Raw genomic sequence first — 21,583 nt, forward strand, 5'->3', positions numbered from 1 at the left:
AAAGACTCAAATCAAATGAGTCATAGACCTAAATTTCCCTCTAGAAATACCCAACCCAAGTTAATTTCTGTTCTTGGGTAATGAATTATCTCAAAGGCTACCTGAGAATATGCTGGTGCTCTCACACTGACAAATAATGGTTAAAGTACTGTTGAAGTGGAGACCAAATACTATGCTTGGCTTTTCAGAAAACCCATTTTTACTCCATTTTTACACCTAGACACTCTCTTTATGTTCAGGGATGGACACATACGGAATGACCAACAGCTGACCATATATTCTAAGAGAAAGGCAGAGTTCCTAAATATAATTTTCTTAGATGCGCTTTGAAAATAATGACTATGTGCAATAATATTACATATATATTAAAAACCCCAAAAATATAAAACAATTAATACCTTTGTCATAATTTATTTCTATCAGGATAAGAAAATAATCCCAAAGCCCAGGATACTCAGATTCCTACCTTCTGATTAGCTTCACTTACAATTTTGGATGAGAAAAATGCTCTGCACCTCAGTTTCCTCAATTAAGAGGCTGGGAATGAAGCAGTTGCTCACGAAGAAATGCTTTCCCCACAATGCAGTGCACTTACTATTGGTAATCTGCCTGTAGAGGTGGCTGGTGGCAGGTGCTATGTAAGTGTAAATTACTTCCTTCTGTTTCTCCACTTCCTCCTCTGCAAAGGAGGAAACTTGTCATTCCTCCTTTTATGAGCAAATGCAGCTGGGAGCTAAATACTCTGGTGACTCCAACTGACTGATTTGATAGTGTGTATGCAAGTAGGCAGCACGAGGCACTAAATCAGAGCATAAACAAATCTTAGGCTAAATGTGCAGACGCAAATCTAATACGTACTAAAAATTGTGTTCCTGAAATTAGTATTCAGTTGGTAAAGATCCAAATTTTATTTTCCTGTTTAATTTTCAAATAATTTCAGTACTAAAGTATAACTGCAGACTGCACAGGGAAAAAAAATACTGTAATGGTTATTTTCCCCAAATTTAGAAACCATCTGTTTTGAAGTTCTGTTTGGCTAAGCAAATTACAGGACTCACAGACCAGCTAAGTACTTAAACACGTACAGAATACCTTTTCTTCAGTGCAGAAGAAAAATGTCTTTAGCTGAGCTGTTTTGCATGGCATCTCCAATTTATCCCTTCTCAATTCTCTCTGACATCTGTGTCCTGGTGTGAGGGTAACGATCACATCAGGGTGCTCCACAAAGGTTAACACAGACAACAGCCTGGCATCATTTGATGTGTAAGGAAACAGGACTACCATTTCCCTTGCATCTAAAAGGTCAACAAAACACAACCTAATTCCTTTCTTTTATACAAGCCCAAGGGCAGGCACATGACAGAAAAGATGGCAAGTTCATTGTCAGTTCTACAACACCACGGGAAAAGTAACAGACAAATTTCAGAATTGCCAGCGAAATGAACAGAGCAGGGAGTAGAGGCTGCTAATGATTTGGGCATTTTCTTTGGTAATATTCTGCTTATTTTTTTCCCCAGTGAATAGAATAATTTATGTAGAGTGAAGACTTAGCCTGTAATTTAATTACCACAGGTTACTTTTTGCATTGTATGATACACAAAGAACTGATATTAAATTCAAGCTGCTGCAATAAAATTCCCTTTCAATTAATGTAACTAACAAATGTTGTTACTGTGATTAAAAATTAGCAAATGGCAGGTGACAAACCAAATAGAATTAAAGCATCATTAACATTGCACAAACCTCTTATCCCACCCTGTTTTTCTAGAGACATGCATATTTGTCTCTTGTTCCCATCAACTTCCAGTGATCCAAAACCACTTGTTCTGTCCCAAATGGCTGCTACAATGTGGGTGTAACACAGTCGCTCTGTGGCTGTCAAATAATGCATTGCAAACGTCTCATGTAACTGCAGGAGACAGGACACTGGAAGGTTGTGACAAAAGGCAGGAGCCATGAGAAGCAATGGAAAAATGAAGAGAAGTGGCATCTCCTCTTTTGAGCAGTGGATCGGGGGCCTTCCACACCAAAAGCCATCATTTGACAGTGCTCAGCCTCCCCATCTGTACTTTTAGGCTCTCTCCTGTAAACTCACCTTCCCAGCTGCACTTGTATTCAGGCTCTGAATGTCACCTGGCAGATGTTTGGTGCTCAGCCTGATGATACCAATGGTAAAGTTCACCAGTTCCTCAGGTAACAACTCTGTATTGGCCCTACAATATTGGCCCTCTATACACTTAAAAGCACTACAGTTTGAATTCATACTGCATACATCATCAATTTTCCTACAGACTTCATCCCCACCTAGTAAAAAAGTGTTTACAACAGTATATAATGATAAGCATATAAAGCCATCATCAATCATTTATCAGTTACAATTACTATTTGCATCTGTTTATCTAATCACAGTCTGCAGTAACTGCTGCACTTAAGCAGTTCAAAATCACTTTAAAGATGGAAATGTTGAGGATAACTACTATATAATTAACTTCACATTTTGTAGCACTCTGCTAACTCATATTTCTGTCTCTTTTAAGTTTTAATGTATATTAAATAAAGGGTATTATTATTTACATACACCCCCACTCACCTACACAGTCACATGTACTGACAGTGACCGTGCAGGTGACAAATGGCAGACTAGTCTCATAAATTCTGTTTAACATGCAACTTCAGCTGTCTCAGACACTCAGACTCCCAGTACCTCTCTGCTGCTACTTTAAATACACTGAATTTCACATGTAACTATATAAAAAAACAAAGACCCTTCTTGTTTTCCCCTCTCCCTCTTCACCTGTGCAAGATCATCTGCCAGAAAATTATTTCATCTCTGCCCTGGATGTCAGAATTCATTCTCAGCCCTCCCTTCCCATTTCTGTTTTTCAAACCCACTAATTTGAAGATTGAAAACACTGGGTCCTGAGCTAGCAACAGCTTAAAGATCAGATAATTTGCCACGTTCAGGAGCTAGAGAAAAGAGGACAGACAACAATTTGTTCTGCAGTGAACACAATAACTTAATTTGCTATGTTACATAAATAATGAATCCTTGAGAGTGGAAGGAGTTATATTTCTGTGTTCTTTCACTTTTTCTGTCTTTTAAAAAAATAAAAATCCAGTTTTTTGCATCAAAATTAACATTTATCTGAAGATCACTCTAAAGATTTTTGGGATTTAATCCAACTCTCCCTGCACTGTCATTCCAATGAGTGAACCATGCAAACACACAACCACTGCTTAACAGTTTTCTCTACAGCATGTGCTTAGGTAACAATATGGGAAGATGCACTCCCCTTCACCCCCACATTTAAACTGACTCTAAACAGAGAGGACAGTCGACAAGGTGCCTTAGTATACTTCATGTTCACACAACATGATCGCAGATGGGCTTTTTCCTCTCTGGTCTCTTTCCTCCTTTTTCCACCTCTGCCCGCCTTTCAGACTGCTGTGGTAGGTCATGTGATTGCTAGGAAGGTTAGCTGCAGATGCAGCATTTCTAGAAATAGTTGCATTTTAAAAAAGACATAACACCCCCCCAACAATATAGGCTTCTAAGAGAGAGTTAAGAGTGGGTGCGGTTGCTGCAGCCTGGCCGATGGATATTGCCAATTATGGCCGAAACAGATGAGAGCATAAACCACTCTTCCTCATCCTCCAGTTCTGCAGGCATCTGACAAAACCTTCTCATACACTCTCTAGCCATTAATGTCAACTGGACTGTGACAAAAAATGAAAAAAACCCAACAAAAACAACCCAAACAAAAAACCCCATATAATGTAAGAAGTACAGGTTGCATAGCCTGCTCTGTAGATGGCACTGTATGTTAAACAATGATTTCCTTCTTTTTCCACAGTACCACTTCTGAAGATAATAATCCACATGCAGTCTCTTACACTCACAGAATATGCATTTAGTTAAAATCAGGAATCATTCCATGGTAATAGCTTTCAACTGTAACTCCAGAAGTCATCTCCCATTTGCAATTAATTGTGTTTATCCCTGTAGGGGAAGGAAGGACAGAGGGCACTGTGCAGTCCCTGCCCCAAAGAGTTAACAAGATAAGCAGTAGGACAAGTGAGACAGCATACTACTGAGAGATCATGATGTACTCCAGCCACACTGCTGGATCCCCAGCCTGGTGTGCTACCCACTGAGTCAGCAAGTGATGCTGTGCCATGAAAACAATGCAAGTTTTTGGGTTGCTTTTTTTTTTTCTTTTGGTTTGTTTGTTTGTGGGTTTGCTGTTTTTTTTTTTAAGACTGTCTTCATTATTTGTAACTTTTAAAGAATTTGTTGAAACTGGCATCAGACCAGATAGAACACAATGTTGGGAGAGAAACTCGGGAAACACGGGTACAAAACCAAGACTGACAAACATCTAGAGAATCATTACTCTGCGAAGTTAGAGAATAGCATAAACTGGAAAGAGTGAATCTCACAACAGTCAGTAAAATTCTTTTGAGACTATGTAAGCTGGGACACTAAAGTAATTATGGTATTAAAAGGAACACAAGCTAATTTATAAATTCACAATTTATAAATTCAACAACAATGTTTTCTTGAGATATTTGGGATGTAAAATTAATTGCCAGCAGAAGAGCTCTCAAAAATCCAGAACAAGTCTTAAATGGTCCATAACTGTGCTAACATAAACACACAGACTAACAAAAGGCAGCAGCAAAAACAAAGTAGCACACACAAGCTCTGAATAACCAACCAACCTTCCTGCAGTACACTGCAAATGAGCAGCATAAATCTCTACAGAAGCTCACAACAGAAAGCTGTCTTTCAGGGTTCTGCCAGCATTTGTTGATTTGCACTTGCCAAAGGAAGAATTTACAGGCTTTTGGAATGTTCAAAGGTAAACATAACCACACTTCATATTTCAAAATACAAAAAAAAAGGAACAATGCTGAATTATTCTAGCACAAAAATATTTATGTTAATGTTAGTATTTCACACATTCTAGCCCATAATATGATGTGGAAAGCATTCCCCGTTCCCTAGCAAGTGCCTTGTATTGGCTGCATACATGGTTTTAATGTGGATTGAAAATCTTGCTTTACATATGGCAGAGAGGGACACAAAAGTGTGGCAAATTTGTATCATGTTAAAAAAAAAAAAAAAAAAAAATCTCATACACTCTGTTGTTGATTCACTCCATCCAGAGTGGTTTTTTCTCTTAGAACTATGCAGACATGTACCATATTCTAATGCTTTTGGCTATTTATGAAACATTTATGATTTTTAAAAATTCTGGTAGGTATCCAGAAACCTTTTTTTCCAAAATTCTCATATGAAAAATTCACTTGATACATGGACATGACAGCTGTACTAGCAGGAAACCAGAACTGCTGAATTACAGGTAAAGAAACCAGATGTGAGAAATATGTCAAAGTCATTTGTCTTACCATGTCTTCATACTTTGCCCAGGCATTCAACAGTAAAATCAGGAGCAATTAATGTAAATTACTACAGTCAACCAGCAATACATAAAAAATGTGCAGAACTAGAAAAGGGAGCTTTATTGCATTGGTGAGTGAGAAGAGAGATTAGAATAGGTAAAAGGCCAGGCAAGTAACCCTGGAAATTGAGATTAAAGTCAGTACCACCTTATTTTACATACAGAAAAGCCATTTCAGACATTTTTGAAGGTTATTAACTCCCACTTCAGAGTCTGACTTGCAGTAAGTACTTCTGCATGTGTTTAACTTTACCCACTGAATAATCCCTTTATATTCAATGGCACTAGTAACATGTGTGAAAATGCATGAATGCCTAAACCTTCTGATGAAGTGGGGGCTTAAGTAACCCTAGTAAGGAAGGGACAGAGGCATCTCCAGATTAACATGTTAAAGTCAGTGTGTAATTCTTCCATTAATTCCACAAGCTTGATATTAAGCTCTAATATTTTCATAAAACATGAATTCTTCAACATACTCTGGATATACAGCCTACAGAACTGTGTTTACAAGGTGTGTTTACAAGAGTTTTACAATGATTACTTGGGGATAAATTTGGAAAATGTACTTAATTATGCCCGTCAAAATTATTCATAAATTTGGCAGGTCAGCTGAAGCTCATCTTGTTAAAACCTCTTAAATCATATAATGAATTGCTTCCATGCCAGACACACTTGACCCAGCTTACATGTGATTTATATCACATTTTTAAAATTAAAACTATTCTATTATGGAACAAAAGGATGAAATAGATAGGAAGAAAGCAAGGAATAATTAATTATTCTTCAAGTGGAAAAGAGGGTTGCCTAGAGTTAGTGGGCTGAAAACTAAATTCTGAAATGTGAAATAAATGGAAAATTAACTGTGCCTCAGTTTCAACTGACTAGACCAAACAGAATATCTACTATATAATTATTATTAAACAATGACTGGAAATGTAACACCTGTTAAAAACAAGAATGTTAATGTTTAAGCTATCATCATCCAGAATCAAAATGCACAAAAGAAATAGCCTGATGAATGCTGATTCATTCATGCCACAGCTTTAATTCTACACTGAACTTTTAAAAGCATAATCCAGATTCATATCAAAGCTTTCTGTATTTGTGCTTTTCTTTTTTTTTACTGTATCAATCCTTCATAAGATGGAAAAAAATTCCCCCAATATTTCTCTTTGTAATTTACTTTTTTTTCTGGTTTGTTTTTACAAGCAAAACAAACCCTATCTTTCTCTCCAACTCTGCTTTAAATCAAGAAGCAAGCTCCTGATGAGTGTTCACGCAGCTGGTTAGAAAATTGTCTTATAAACAGCATCATTAAGTGGCCTGCCAATCAGCAGTGATACAGTGGTATTGCTGGTGCCTGGGTAAATTAGGCCCTAAGCTTGGGAAACCTGAATGTACAATTCTGATGTTTCTTATTGGCAATTAGATTATAAATGCTGTGTTATAATGCTTAATGGCATGAGAATATATTTATCACATACTCTATCCATAGCATACAGAAAGAAAAAAAAAATCATCTAATCGGAGCAGAGTTTCTTAAGATGCTGTTATAAAGGAATCCCCAAAGTTGAACTGAAAGCTCATGAAAGAGGAACTATTTTTCAGGTTTTTCAGGAGTGATGCCATAGGAAAACTATACAGATTGTAAGATCTCTTGACATTCATTCCATGTCCATTCATTTGGATTTACTGTTTGGTTTATGACATGTGTTACCACTTACTTAAGATATACTAAAAATATTTGGAATTTCTTGAAATTTTTTTTTCTTATTAAATACAAGGAAAAAGCTTCAAAATGTAAATAACAGGAAACTCTGCTGCCACATGCTGATCTGAACTTCTATTGATACAATGGGACATGCTACATACACTTGACCTATTAACAGTATATGAACCCATATTCACTTGGAAGTAATACGCATAGAAGACAGCTCTTCAGAAATGCTAAGGCTGCAGGGTCATGGACTTGAGAGCAAGGGGATGCCAGAATTAATGTTTGCCTGTGAAATTTTAATGCAGGTTCTTTAGTTTTCGTCCTTTAATTACACAGTCCCATTAACCAAGCAGGCCGGACTCCTTTTGGCAAATAGTATTCTCTTAACTGACACCCTTTGAGCTCTGATTCATCATAGTGCTTTATGCCTTATTTACTGTATAAACTGCATTGATTGCCTGCATGCTGAATTCCTCAAGGGTTTGTGTGTTGCTCGTTATGATAGAATTGATAATACCATTGCACATGTGAAACTGTTCAAGAGCAATGACACAGATATTTACACCTTATGTAGTATCTTAAAGATGATACTACAGCTTTCATTTTGGAGTATCCTGTGCTTTACAGAACCAAGGCAGAGCTCTCAGGAATGTTAGGGTGCTAAAAGCTCGAGTGCTAGAGAAATGAATAGCTAACTTGCAAGTAGATAAAGTACCTTCACAGAGTAAACACTCCAGACAATCAACTGCCTGAACCACAAGAAAATTAGCAGTGCTTCACCTTATTCCTCCCAGGTATCTCTGTTTCTGCAGTGGGAAAGGCTTAGGTTGTACACATCTGCACCATCAACTATGGCTGCAGATTCCTTCCTAGAGAATATACCTGGGACACTGAGTGATGCTGGTGTCTCCAATCTGTAAGTACCATTACATCCAAACATTAATTAATTTTATTTCTCTGTTTCAGTCTTGAATTGATACCCATAAGAGTGCAAGTTGTTTTAAAATCAAATGTCTAATGCCATCCTTTGCTGTTGGATCAATACCTAGGCAGATCCTAAGGACAGGCCTGCATCACTTGAGCTCACCAGTTTACTGACAGTAGAAGTAGGTTATAATGCCTGGACAGCAGTGGAAAATGAGAGAGATCACTAACAGCAGAGAAACAACAAGACTGAGAATTTTTGGTCTCAATTCAAAAAGGAAAATGTCAACAGTCTACTTAAAGCACCTCTATTCTCATTTTCTCAACCTCTGTATTCACATCTTCCCCCATTTTGATGTTATCTGCCTTTTCTCCAAAACATGTTCCTAATCCCAAATGCAATCTCACATTGCCACTTTCTCTTTTTTCTTCCCTTTGATTCGCCTTGACTCCGCCCCGCCATATGAATTTACTGCCCAAAAGAAGTCACAGCTGCTTCCACGGCAAGACATAGAATCATCTATCAGAAATTTGTATTTCCCAACTCACCTGAGAACAACAGCTTTGCTTAGTGATGTGAAATTGGTATCCATGTCTAAAATTAACAGTTCCAGAGCACACTCACTACAGTCAGTTGTTAACAGCTTATTAATTACACATCAGGATGCCAGAAACAACTTACAGCCAAAACATAAGTTTTTACAACATACAGCAAAAGTCAGTGATGACATCTACCAGACTTTCACCCTCTATGGAACTTAATATAACAGCAGGAAAAAACCCACCTTTTCCAAAAACATCTAGAGCCAAAAGCTGGAGAGAGCAGTGCCCCCTCAGATACCACATGCAAAATGTTTATAAAGTGAAGAGTGAATGAAGAATGAGACACTGTAGAGGAGATAGCCAGGACTGTTTGCCAATAAGGTACAGGAATAGATCACTGCAGAGAAAATAATTTCCTTCAGTGTCATATTTTTGGGAAGAAGAGATCAATCACATACACCAGTATGTACTAAAAACATAAACAGAACTAAGAGGTCCGCAAACAAAATGCAAAGGAGGAGTCAATGTTTAGTGGCAACACCTACCTACTTGAACGACCCCCCAGAAATCTAAATAGCACACATTCATTAACTGAGTCATCACAGACAAACACATCTCATTTTTTAATTCTGGAAGACTCTAGCCAGATGTGATTGATTTGTCCTTCTACTGGTCCTTGCCCTTTTGTGGTTCTGCAGAGACATTGGAAACTAGCCATAACTCACCACATACCTCAGAGAGCTTTCTTGTTTTTGGAAATCTCCAGGCAGTGTGACATTTACATTTATTATGGCTGGTTCTGGGCATTTAAGGATGAAAACAATTAAAGTATATTTTCAAGGGATATGACGAACGAGCATTTGTACTCTGGCCAATTTTTCAGACTTTCATTGAAGTACACCACTATGTTTCACCTTTAACTCTGCTGTTGTCTAAACAAGATGATTTTCCAGTATCCATGTGGGCAGGTTGACTGATGAGAAGGCCTTTAGGGTTAAATGTCATCAGTATAAACTATGAGGTCTCTTTTTTGGACAAATTCAGCCCCCACACTCACCGACGAAAATTCAGAGTCAGTGCTGAAATCCATAGAGTTAATTTTGACCCCCACCAATCTAAATGCTAGCTCTCTGTCTCTCTGCAGTTCTCCCTCTTGCTCAGAAAGGTGTTTTGACTTTACAGTGGACATCCTTCAATAGCAGCAAGTTGCTTTTGATTTTCATGTGACTTTTTGTACTCTCACCAATCTACGGCCACCAGAGTGATGAGGATTATCTGCACCAATGCTGGGCTGATGCAGAGCAGCTGTTTCTTCATACCTCTGGATTATATTTCCATTAGCAGAAGCAGGGACTAAAGTAACAGAGGGTATGCTAGGGAAAGAACAGCATTTTGCTCTCTTGACAACTCTCTTCCCTCCATATTAATAATGGAATTAAGTTTCCATAGTTGCAATGTGCCACAACAATGTAGCTGCACAGACATAAGCGTTCTGGTCAGGGGAGGTGAAGTGAGCTAACTGGGGACATCGAGATTGGAGACAGCCTGGGCTGCAGTGGTCATGCACAGGTGGAGTTTGCAGTCCTGAGATATATGGATCAGGTAAGAAGTAAAGTTAGGCCACTGAAATTTATGAAAGCAAAATTCCAGCTCTTCAGAGAGATAGTCAGTGGGATCCCCTGTAAGACTGTCCTCAGGGGTAGGGGAGTGGAGGAGAGCAGGCAGATCTTTAAGGAAGTCTTCCATAGAGCACAAAAGCTGGCAATACCCAGGAGCAACAAATCAGGCAGGGAAGGCAAGAGAGAGGCATGGCTGAGTAGGGAACTGCTGGTCAAAGTAAAGGGGAAGAAGCAAATACGCAGGCAGTGGATATAGGGACAGGAAACCTGGGAAGAGTACAGAGATGAAATACAGCTGAGGAAGGCCAAGGTGAAGCTGAGCCTAGCACGGGATGCAAAGAATAACAGGAAGGGCTTCCACAGGTACATAAACCAGAAAAGGAAGGTCAAAGAAGGTGCACCCACCCCTGATGAACACTGGTGGAAGACTGGTAACAATGGATGAGGAGAAGGCTGAGGTACTCAACATCTCTTTTGCCTCAGTCTACAGTGTTGACCTCTCTTCCCACACCTCTTGAATGGATGGACAGAAGGATGGGACTGGGGGAGCAAAGTGCTCCCCACCGTAAGTAGAGATCCCATCTGAGGAACCTGAGTGTACGTAAGTCTATGGGACCTGATGAAATATATCCCAGGATCCTGAGAAAACTGGCTGATATAGTTGCCAAGCCACTCTCCATGACATTTGAAAAGTCCTGGCAGTCAGGTGAAGTCCCAGGTGACTGGAAAAAGGGAAACATTGTACCCCTCTTTAAAAATGTAGAAAGGTGGATTCTGGGAACCACTGACCTGTCAGTCTCACCTCTGTGCCTGGGAAGATAATGGAACAGATCTTCCTAGAAGCCATGCTGAAGCATGTGGAGGACAGGGAGGTGATCTGAGACAGCCAGCACAGCTTTACCAAGGCCAAGTCCTGCCTGACCAACCCAGTGGCCTTCTATGATGGGGTGATTCCATCAGTGGACAAAGCTCCCCAGGGAAGTGGTCATGGCTAGAGATGTCATTTATCTGGACTCCTGTAAAAAGTCTTGGACATAGTTCCCCTCAACATCCTTCTCTCCAAACTGGAGAGAGATGGATCTGGTGGGTAGACTGTTAGGTGGATAAGGAATTGGTTGGACAGTCACATCCAGAAGGTGGTGGTCAGTGACTCAGAGTCCTGGACATCAGTGACAAGTGGTGTCACTCAGGAGTCCATATTGGAACCTGTGCTATTTCATATCTTCATTAATGATGTAGATGGAGTGAGCGCATCTTCATCAAATTTAAAGACGACACCAAGCTCAGTGGTGCAGTTGACACACCTGAACAATGGGATGCCATCCAGAGGGACATAATTGCAGCCTTCCAGAAGAACCCTACAAGGAAGATGGAGAGAGACTTTTCCAGGGTCATGCAGTTCAAGAATTACTTGGGCAACACTCTCAGGCACACAGTGTGATTCTTTGGGTTGTCCTGTGCAGGGACAGGAGTTGGATTTGATGATTGTGATGGGTCCATTCCAACTCAGGACATTCTATTATGATTCTAAATGTCTTCAGTTTACTTCAGGATGGTATTACTCAGGTTTTGGAGAGTCATCTACTCTGTGTACAGCTGTGTTGGAGTCTCTCTGAGATTTTTTTATTCTACTCCTTCCTGGCAATTATTGCATATCAAAGGCCATAGGGATGAAGAATAAATTAGTTGGCAAGATTATTTTCTAAATTAATTTCACAGAAAAAGAACCATTTTCTGAAAAAGCCTACCATTACCCTCTAATACTGCTGCATGGAAGGATCATATATACATTCCCTATGTCCCATTAAAGATGGTCTTCCAGCTGAGCTAAACTTACCACTGGAAGTGGTTTGAGCTAGTTCAGAACTAAGGTACTCACATGAATCTTTCCATAAGTGGAGTCCCACAGTAGTAACGTTGCCCCAGTTGTGATCTGGAAAAGTGTAATTGTTCATCACCTTAAAGCAGCCTTTCCAAACTGAATGCCAGGGACCCTGCAACCTTGCTAAAGAGGAGCTGGATCCGAATCTTTCCTCCACTAATTCCAAACATTTACTGAAATATGTGTAAATGAACTGAATGTGTGACCTCAAATTCCCATTTCAAGCCTCTTCACAAAGTCTGAGTTTTCAAGCTGCTGTTCAGCAAAAAATGCAAATGAAGGCTTAGAGGCCCAGCACAACTGAGCTCTCTGTTCATCAGTCCTTTAATGTACACCAAATGGTCTTTGTGGTTCAAAATCATTTCATGCAATGCTAAGCAATGCCCTCACCGTTGCTTTTGCTGACTTGCAGTAAGCCAGTGGAATGCCAGGCTGCCACCATCAGAACATCTGCTTCATTGGAAAAGTATTTCAGCAGGCCATGCCTTGTAACAAATGATGTGACCCTGGAAGGCCAACAGCAGCACTCCTGTGGGCAAACAGCTCGCCAAAGGTCAAAGCCACCCAATGCTTTGGGATCAGCAACACCATTTCTGTCCACTCCACCCCTACCCAGAGTCTTAGAGCTGCAATGGATAAATGAAAAAATACATCACTGATAATCAATCTTCTGCCAGTAAAGAAGGAGAGAAGGGAGGGAAGGAGAGGAAAGCAGAGGAGAGTGGGAATCCAGCTGTGAAGCTATGTACTCTGCCACTGAAAACAAAGCTATTCCCAGAAGCGCCACTTAGTTTGCCTCAGTCAGAGTGATCTGGGGTAGCAAAATGTGTGATGTAAACTATTTCAGTTATGAAACAGCTTAGAGAGTGCTTATACAAACAGCCTCACTAGCACAGTGATACCTGTCCATTTTAATTTACAACCTTCCCCAGAACAGCCCCTCACCCTCTTTTTTTTTTAAAGGAGTTACTAATTCTTTTAATCTTTTAGACTGTGAATTCTCCTAAAACACAAACCACAACTGCTTTTGTAAACTTTTTGTTCCATTCACAATGCAACGTCAATAAAACCCCAGTGAGTAAAACAGTGCAAGCATTCCAATTTTTCTAACAACACAAACAGCATCAAAAAGATTTGGGATCCTGTTCATCTACCTGTGACGTTAGTAGTCAGTGGACGCTCTGTTGCTACAGTTAGAGAAAGGTCCTGCTCCCATTGTTACAGCTATTGCCTTTTGAAGTGAAATGACAGTGGCACTCTTTCGAATGGTAGCATTTTACAGCAATTTAGCTTCCTGCCTAAAGAAGGCAAATTGGCATGAAAATTACCTTGAAAGCACAGTCACATACACAGAGTTTTCATATATATACACACACACACATATTTATACACATACACACATATATGTTGGCATTTTCAGTACAGCCATGACATACAGCATATCAAAGGCCACAGGGATGAAGAACAAATTAATTAGCAAGATTATTTTCTAAAGTAATTTCACAGAAAAAGAACCATTTCCCAAAAAAGCATACCATTACCCTCCAGCTGCTACTTTGATGAGCAGTGCAGCTGATTTCTACCTTCATTCTTATCTACCTTCCACGAAAGCACCACTGAGGACCTAATGAAGAATGCTGGGTAACTCTGGCATTACTGGATTTTTTGTTATTTATTTATTAGACATGAGAGCTGTTATCAGCAAGCAGCCAGGTGAGTCAAATCAGATAAAGCATTATCTGATTCCTGTACTATAAATCAGATTTTAATAGAGAAAAGATCTGTATCCCTTTGGGAATGGAAAGAATATGTTTATAATGTGTTCTGAGTATGTGCTACACAATAGCAAGTATGGATAAAAATATTTTCTCTAATCAATTTTCCACTTTCTTCTCCAAGTTCTTTCACCCATAAGATGAGAACTAAAATAAATGAAAATTCTGTTTGTGACAAGTGCTAGCAAATAACTAAGATAAGCATGCATAAAAGCATGTATACATGCTGCATTCCAAACAGACATACAAAAAATACTGAATTCTTTAATATTAAGAGACATCATTGTTTCTCTGCTAGCAGAATGACGTACAGATTTCGGGTTTATCTAATTCAACCACTGAAATGAGGCCTTTGGTAGCCTACTCTTAACCTCAATACAGCTTCTGTCCTAGGTATTTATCCTTGTCTTTTTCTATTCAGAACCTATGAAGTATCATGACAGCAGCTGTAGACTGGACACAGATAACGTTTGACTACCTCTTGAAGGTTTTACAAATTTTAATTGGCAGAGCAATCTCAGATGTGCTCAGACAGAAATTGGTGTTAAACATTAAAAACCTTGATGCAAAGCCAGCTCTTTTTTGTACTGCAGTGTTATTTGAATTTTGATTTCCTGGAAATTACTGTTTGCAAAAATGAGGGCTCCCCTACCATCTAATATATCACTGTTTGAAGTAAAATTCTGAAATTAGTTTACTGCCCAGTTACCTAAATATTCTGAGGGCTCAAAAATTACTTTTTAAAACCCAACTTGTTAGGTCACATCCAATTAATTCCATAACAAACTGAGCGAACAGGACTTTCATGTCATGTTTGGCTTAAAAATTCCATTTCTTTTATGATTTACACATAAAAATGAATTTATAGCCACAAAAAATTATTTACTGAGGTTTACAAAGGTGTGTGCTCAGATTGCTGTTAACGAATGAACAGGTAAAGCTCTGCCACTGCCAGCCATCAGCAGCAAGGCTGATGTCCATATCACACTTCAGTATCTATTCTCATTATTCTACTTCTCCCCAGTTGCTGAGAAGCCTTTGCTTCTCCATCCCAATTCACAGGAGGATTAATATTTTTTAAAGTAACTGCAAAACTACAGGCAGCACAAAAGTGCATTAACACAACAGAAGCTAGTACCAAACTTAAGCTATCAGAATGTAGGTCCTATTGATTAGGGAAAAAATCCAACCAAGTCACAACTAACCACATGCTGTGTTGGAGCTATTGGCTTCCCTTCTGGGGAATGTAACTGCACTTTAATTTTTCAATCAGTGTCTGAACAATAAATTTGTTCAAAGGTTATTCTGGATTTGGATGAGTGAAAAGGTTAGCTCTGGTCACTTGGGCAAGAGAGCAGTTTCAGGTTGTGATGACCTTGATGTCTCAGATAGATTGAACCTCTTCAAGGAAGACCAGATCATTTTTTTGGTTTTGCAGATATATCTGTGATTAACATGAAGAAATAAATGAAAGAACTTCAACCTGGGAGAAACTGAGACTGAATACACAGCCTGTAATGGGATGCAATATGCACATCACTAAGGAAAACACTGTAAAGGTCTGGTCTCTTTCCTACTGGAAAATGAGAACAAGGGCAGGGAGAAGCAGAGATGATGGTGTTCAGATGAAACAAGCAGGAAACAGTCACATAATTACTTTTTTTGTCCCCCAGAAAAAGATAAAAAGAAGATGAAATGAAGCTTAATAAAAATTCCCCTAGGTCCATATCTAGTTATGATCACCATTTAAGAAACTGATATCTTAACCCAACCCTAGAGAAAAAAAAAAGTATTTGTTCCCATTGCATCTCCCCCCTGCATCCTCCTCCAGCTGGCACAGCTGACTAGCAATCCCTTTAGCTTTAGCAGATAAGGCAATCATAATTTAGCAGTAACAAAGTAATGTGATTTGTGAGAGCAGACAGACCATCTTTAAAACCAACTTCCTAATGAGCACCTTGTAAACCTGACAAAATCTATGGAATTAAACTGAAGAAAATTCTGTTGTATCTGAAAAACAGCTTTTTCAACTAATAATAAAAACCAGAAGAAAGGGCTGCAACCTCATTGCATCTACCACATTTTGACCCACACAGTAGCCTTTTGCAATACGACACAGGATTCAGAGATGCTTCCTTCATTTACATGAGGCTGACTTGAGCTTCTTGCACCTCATTCTGAAGGACAGAATGTTTTCTGAGAAATCAGTACCTCAGTGCAATGGGCCACAGAACTCGATGGACAACAGCAGATGAGCAGATGAAAATTCAGTATCTTATTTGTCAACTGTATTTATACGTACAAATGAAAATATCTGACTCTTTTTCAAATTAAGGGAATATCTATTACACAATACATTCAGCTCTTCCAATCCAGTTTAAAAGGACAGAAACATTGCTAGCCAGACAGCTCTTCCTATGGCAAATCCCCAAAATCCAAAACTAATGCCATATTTATACCTTTTATCATTAATGAGCTACTAATGCATACCACCACCTTTATTGCTCAAACTCTCAGTGGAACCAGCAGATGTTCTGCTGGCTGACACAGTGGGTCAATCTCAGATCAATTCCTCACCAGTGAAAGCACTGTACTGTGAACTGTGAGAACAGCATGCCCTTTCTGCATGGAATGGCTCTAAAGCCTGGACATGTCCATCGGAGTGAGACTAGAGCCTCTCAATTACTGCTTTGCTCCCACTTAAGTTTTTCTTCATTGAAAATATCCCGTTACTTTCCTGTGCAAATACATCCCAAATGACTCAGTGTGGGAGAGAAAGAGGCACGAGGATGAAGGTTGTTTCAAGTTTTTTTTGGTCATGAAACCTCCTTTCTCTACAGATAAATGTCCCTGGTTCTAGATCAAATGCACTCTTTTCCACTTTAAAGTAAGAAAAAGGATCTATTCATTCAGGGTTGAGAAACAGACAATATAAATGAAGCAGTTCAGGTGAAGTGAGGCAGTTTTAATAATCTGTATCACATTATTATTTGTCTGTTGTAACTTTATGGCTTATAAGCAGGAGTTTAGACACTCATGGCTTCTTCTCCCTGGAGGGCAATGTATCAAGATGGTAATGTATCATGACCTCAACAAATGTTCTGTTTGAAGAGCACAATGACTCCCAAATGGAAAATGTGTTTCTGCCTGTGATATCTCAGGTTTAAACATATTTCTCTTGCTTTCATGCGAAAACCCCTTCATTTCTAGGAAAAAAATGGCCTGGCCAGTATTCAATGCCATGCTTCACCTTCAAACTTGTAAGGCCCTTCATCACTGGTGAAGCTGCTCTAAATGTAGGGTCAGGACCATGTCAAACCCAGCATCCCAGAGCTGTCTCACTTACTGAGGTTCCACTTAAGTCCTGTCGTGGTCACATTCTCGCAGGGGTTCCCAATGGGGATGAGGCCACACCAGGAGCCCTCCAGTCCTGTGTCCACATGCAGCTTGTGCTTGCCCTGCAAGACAGAAGTGTTTCTGGAGTCAGTTATTGCCAGGCACCCAGATGCTTTTGATCTCAGACCTTGCAAATAAAAGAGAAGGCACTTGGAGACAGGTGCAGAATGTCCCCCAAGGGCTCAGGGATATTTGGTTGCAGCAGGAAGTCAGGCCATTGATGTTTACAGAAGGAGGAGAGATGTGTGCTTAGGTTCCAGACTTTAGGGCTTTCAAAAGTTTGTTTCTGGGCTTTTCTATGCAGTATCTAGCTTTGCTCATTCTTCCCTGGCATTATTTGAATAGGCCGTTCTGCCAAAGCTAGGCTCTTTATTCCTGTGAAATGAAAGCATCCTGATCCATTCACTCATTTTTCCCTCATCCAAACAGCTGTGTTTCACTTCCTAAACAGTGCTAGTTAAAGTGCCACTGAAGCGCCTCAATTATTTTGACATCATCTGTAAAAATTCATGTACTTCTCCAGGCATGTACTCTTCCCAGAAGGAGGAATCCATGCAGAAACTTAACTAGGTACTAGAGAAATTAACCTAAATATTTAGAGTAACATGCTTACACTAAGGAATGACAAAAACTGAAAGTAAAACATATTTTTACATCCAAGATAAATTTATCCAGTAACTAACAAGTTCATGGGATGCAACAGCTATTAATGATGACATATTTGTGATAAGTCTCTTAATCAGCACTTATAGACTCTGTGTGAACATCATATGAAGAGTTACAAGGAAGAGTAGATAGAGGAAATCTTTAACAGAATGAAAAAAAGTGCTGAGTGTTACAGTTCTGGCACAATCTGCGTTCTAAGAAACTAAGAAAGTGTTTATGGAAACTAGTGACAAGAAAGCAGCAAATGCAAAGTAGTGACAAATTCAGTGGAGAAATCATCCTCTGGTCTCTTCTACACAGATAATTTATTCCTTCAAATAAACCTGGGCTTCATGTGAGAGAAGCTTAAGATTCTTCGAAATAGAGGATTTTTTTTCATTTTATTCTCTTGTGGATGCAGGCAAGCAAAACTCTTGCACATGTCTTTTACACACAAATTCTTCATCATTATAAATAAAATCAGATATGCCTATTTATAAATATACCAAAATCAAAGGACTCTGAAACCCTATGACTACTCAGTGAATACTTTGTTAAGCAAGAAACCAAGATTTTATAACAAAAGAAATAAAGGACAGTTGAACCATAAAACCCAAGTAAATGTCCCAAGCAGCAAAAACACTGTCTCACAAATTTTCTTCGAAGAATGCATTTAAGCTTTTTTCTCCTACCCTGTCCTGTCATATGCTCATTTCACACTCTCTTGCAAATACAAAGTCACTAGTTAGAAAGTCAAAACTGTAGGCAAAATATCTTATTGCTGAGACGTTGATGTCTGAGGCATTCAACAGCCTCTCCAGTTAATGCCAAATGCATTATGAAGAAACAACTTCAATACATGTCATGCTCTCAGTTAACAAATGAACCTTGGAAAAGCTGTCAATTAGGGAATATCAGATTGCATAGCTTAAGCCTATTTGATTGTTTGCAGAGCAACAAGAAAACCAATACAATATTATCTGTCTTCTCAGGGTGTCCAGCTTCACGTGGTGATGAGCCATGTATATCTGTAGTGGTTGTGAATGCTTGTCTGCCAAATTCAGAGGTGTAACAAATTCAGGCTTGATAAGCTTTTAGCTATGCAATATGCCGTGCCACTTCTCTCTCGCAGCATGGAGGGAGGAGGAAAGGAAGAGGAGAGCTAAAAGTGCAGCTCTCTCATGATGCAATTACAGATATTGTCAATAATGAAGCTGATGATGAAGGAGAGGTGAAGGGGTGGGACTGTCTGATCCCAATGAATGTACATATTGCTGCTCAGAGCTACTGCAGAGAGGAGCAAACTCACCATATTAATCAATTAGTAAAGGAATGTGAAAATCAGATGAGAAAGTAGCTGGCCCCACAGAGAACCTCAGGTTCCACATTCTCAAAGTCTGTGTCTAACTACTATCAGGTTTGCATTTTCTATTTTATGACATTCTGGCCCAGCTTGCAGATAGGGAATCAATTCAGTAGAAATTTATGCAGGAAGCTGTCTTCCTGTGCTCATGAAATAAATCTTTAAAACAAAAGATGCCAATACCAGAGGCTCACCAATATCTAGGATTTTATCGGGAGTCTTTCAATGTCTAGTACCTCCCTAAAATCCCAGTTCACACGTTCCAATGATTATGTGAGAACAAGTGACTTTCTTCCCTAAAAGGACATTTCCTAGCACTCAGCTGTTAAAAGAAATTTCAAATTGGGAGCCCAAAGAGCTAAACCCAAGGCAGCAGGTGAACAGGAATATTGAAATGCAAATTATTTTTTAAAAAAAAACCCTCTCAACTGTCAGGCCAAACTTGTGTTTTAGGGATTGGTTCAATAAAATAACAGAAGTCAGCTTTTAAGGCTTTTCTTTAAATAAATTAATAAGGGATCTTAATATTACTGGGGATAGTGGGAGCAGAAAAGGGAAATGAATGTTGGGAAAGAACCAAACAAATTACAACTAACCCACTCATTTTTGCCAAAAAAGGTTAACCAGCCAATGCATCTGTACAGTAAAGCTCTAAATTCAAAGCACTGTGAACCCGCCACGAGGGAAATTCAGTTCTCAAGCTTATCTCCAATTTTTTGAGTACAGATCTCTCAAAGAAGCAAGATCGAACTGGTATTTGCAGGAAGAAGGGAGGATCAGAGCTTGTAATTTGCAAAATACAAGTAACAATTTCTTCTCTTTAAGTCTGTGTGATTAAAGGAACAAATATGTACTGTCGCTTAAAATATCAAACTGTTTTCAGTTTCCGCAGAACTCAAATTTCCAAAACTAGGTTTAAAAAGAAAACTGAACTTTGACTAAATAAATCCCTCCTTATATTTTTTTGCCTCTGTAGGAGGTAACTGAAATATTTTCACATTTAACTTAAGAATCAAATATTACCATGTTTGAATGTTCCTGGTGATGAAAGAATGGCAAATAATACAACTGCATTGATTTTTATCTTATTAAGTCAGTTTTGAAAAACATTGATCAATCTTCAGCATTGATTTTTTTTTCCTTCATTTTGTCTTTGATGCTGGGAAGTAAGATCAATTTTTGAGTTCAGCAATAAGAAGAAAATGTCAGAAGATATTTTTAAGAATGCTTTATCCACATAGGTTAAACTTTTCCTTTTGATTCTAATATCCTGTGTTATAAGAAAGTATTTAAGAAGTAGTGGTTAAATACACCCCCACTCCAACACTCTTTTTGCTGAGGAAAGATCTAAAGACACAGTTGTGATTTGCCACATCTAACTGAAATGAATAGAAGTCTGACTGCCAGGAACTCATATACCTAACCCCACTCAAGGTTGTGAGACGCTAAAATCCTTAGCCAAAAATCTGCAAGCTGAAAGCACATGAACAGCATCAAGACAAAAGTGATAGCTTCTCTGCGTGCATGGATACCCCAGTACAGAGAAAATTACATCTCCAAGTGCTTTTCAGACCATTTTGAATAGATGTGTTGCAGGAAATGTACACTCTAAAATAGATATCAAGCACCAAAATTTTATGAAAGAGAGACAGAATGGGGACTAATCTTCAGTAATGCATTCTGAAGGGATCTGAAGGAGGGAAACCTGGTACTTGTCAGGCTGAAACTGAACACTGTGGAGAAGCATAAAGTCAGTTAACAAGATGCAGGGAAAGAATAAAGAATTAAAATTAAGCTTTGAAAAACAAATTAAGAAAGATATAGTAAACAGATCTTGGAAACTGCTGAAGAACTAAGATGTGAAAGGTAATGGGGAAGGAAAAGGAATGAGTTACCAGATTAGAGGAAGAAACCAACTTACTCTGATTTTTAGGCTACCCTGATAATTTGTCCAATATAAAGAAATCAACTGAATAATTTAATTACTAGAAATCACTGATTTTCTAAAAGGTATACTCTCACCCGTGCTTGCTGTGAGATCTGGGACTACAGAGAAACAGATTTCTTGAGATCTGACCAACTGCTCTATGATACCTCCTCCACTAGCTAGATCTTGTTTGCCATGATCTTCTGATAAAACACCTTTTTTATATCAGCTTTATTTCTATGATTACTCCATAGATGGCAGCACACACTTGAAAGCAACGACAGCAGCAAAAAACTAAATACAGATGTCATAGTGTTACCCAGGGAA

The 21,583-nt window shown here is 38.9% G+C and overlaps 1 protein-coding gene across 3 annotated transcripts in view; it reads right to left on the reverse strand.

Annotated features, from left to right (window-relative positions):
- Positions 1–21,583, reverse strand: part of TPK1 (thiamin pyrophosphokinase 1) — a 309,265-nt gene that overhangs the window by 47,335 nt on the left and 240,347 nt on the right. For all 3 annotated transcript variants that reach the window (XM_042043467.1, XM_042043466.1, XM_042043465.1), the window contains one exon: positions 17,272–17,383. In XM_042043467.1, the coding sequence (XP_041899401.1) occupies positions 17,272–17,383 (112 nt within the window). The remainder of the gene's footprint in view (positions 1–17,271; positions 17,384–21,583) is intronic.

This window comes from Corvus kubaryi, unplaced genomic scaffold, assembly GCF_017639235.1.
Source record: "Corvus kubaryi isolate FWS band 111438036 unplaced genomic scaffold, C.kubaryi_AGA036_p1.0 37398, whole genome shotgun sequence".
Classification (NCBI taxonomy): Eukaryota; Metazoa; Chordata; class Aves; order Passeriformes; family Corvidae; genus Corvus; species Corvus kubaryi.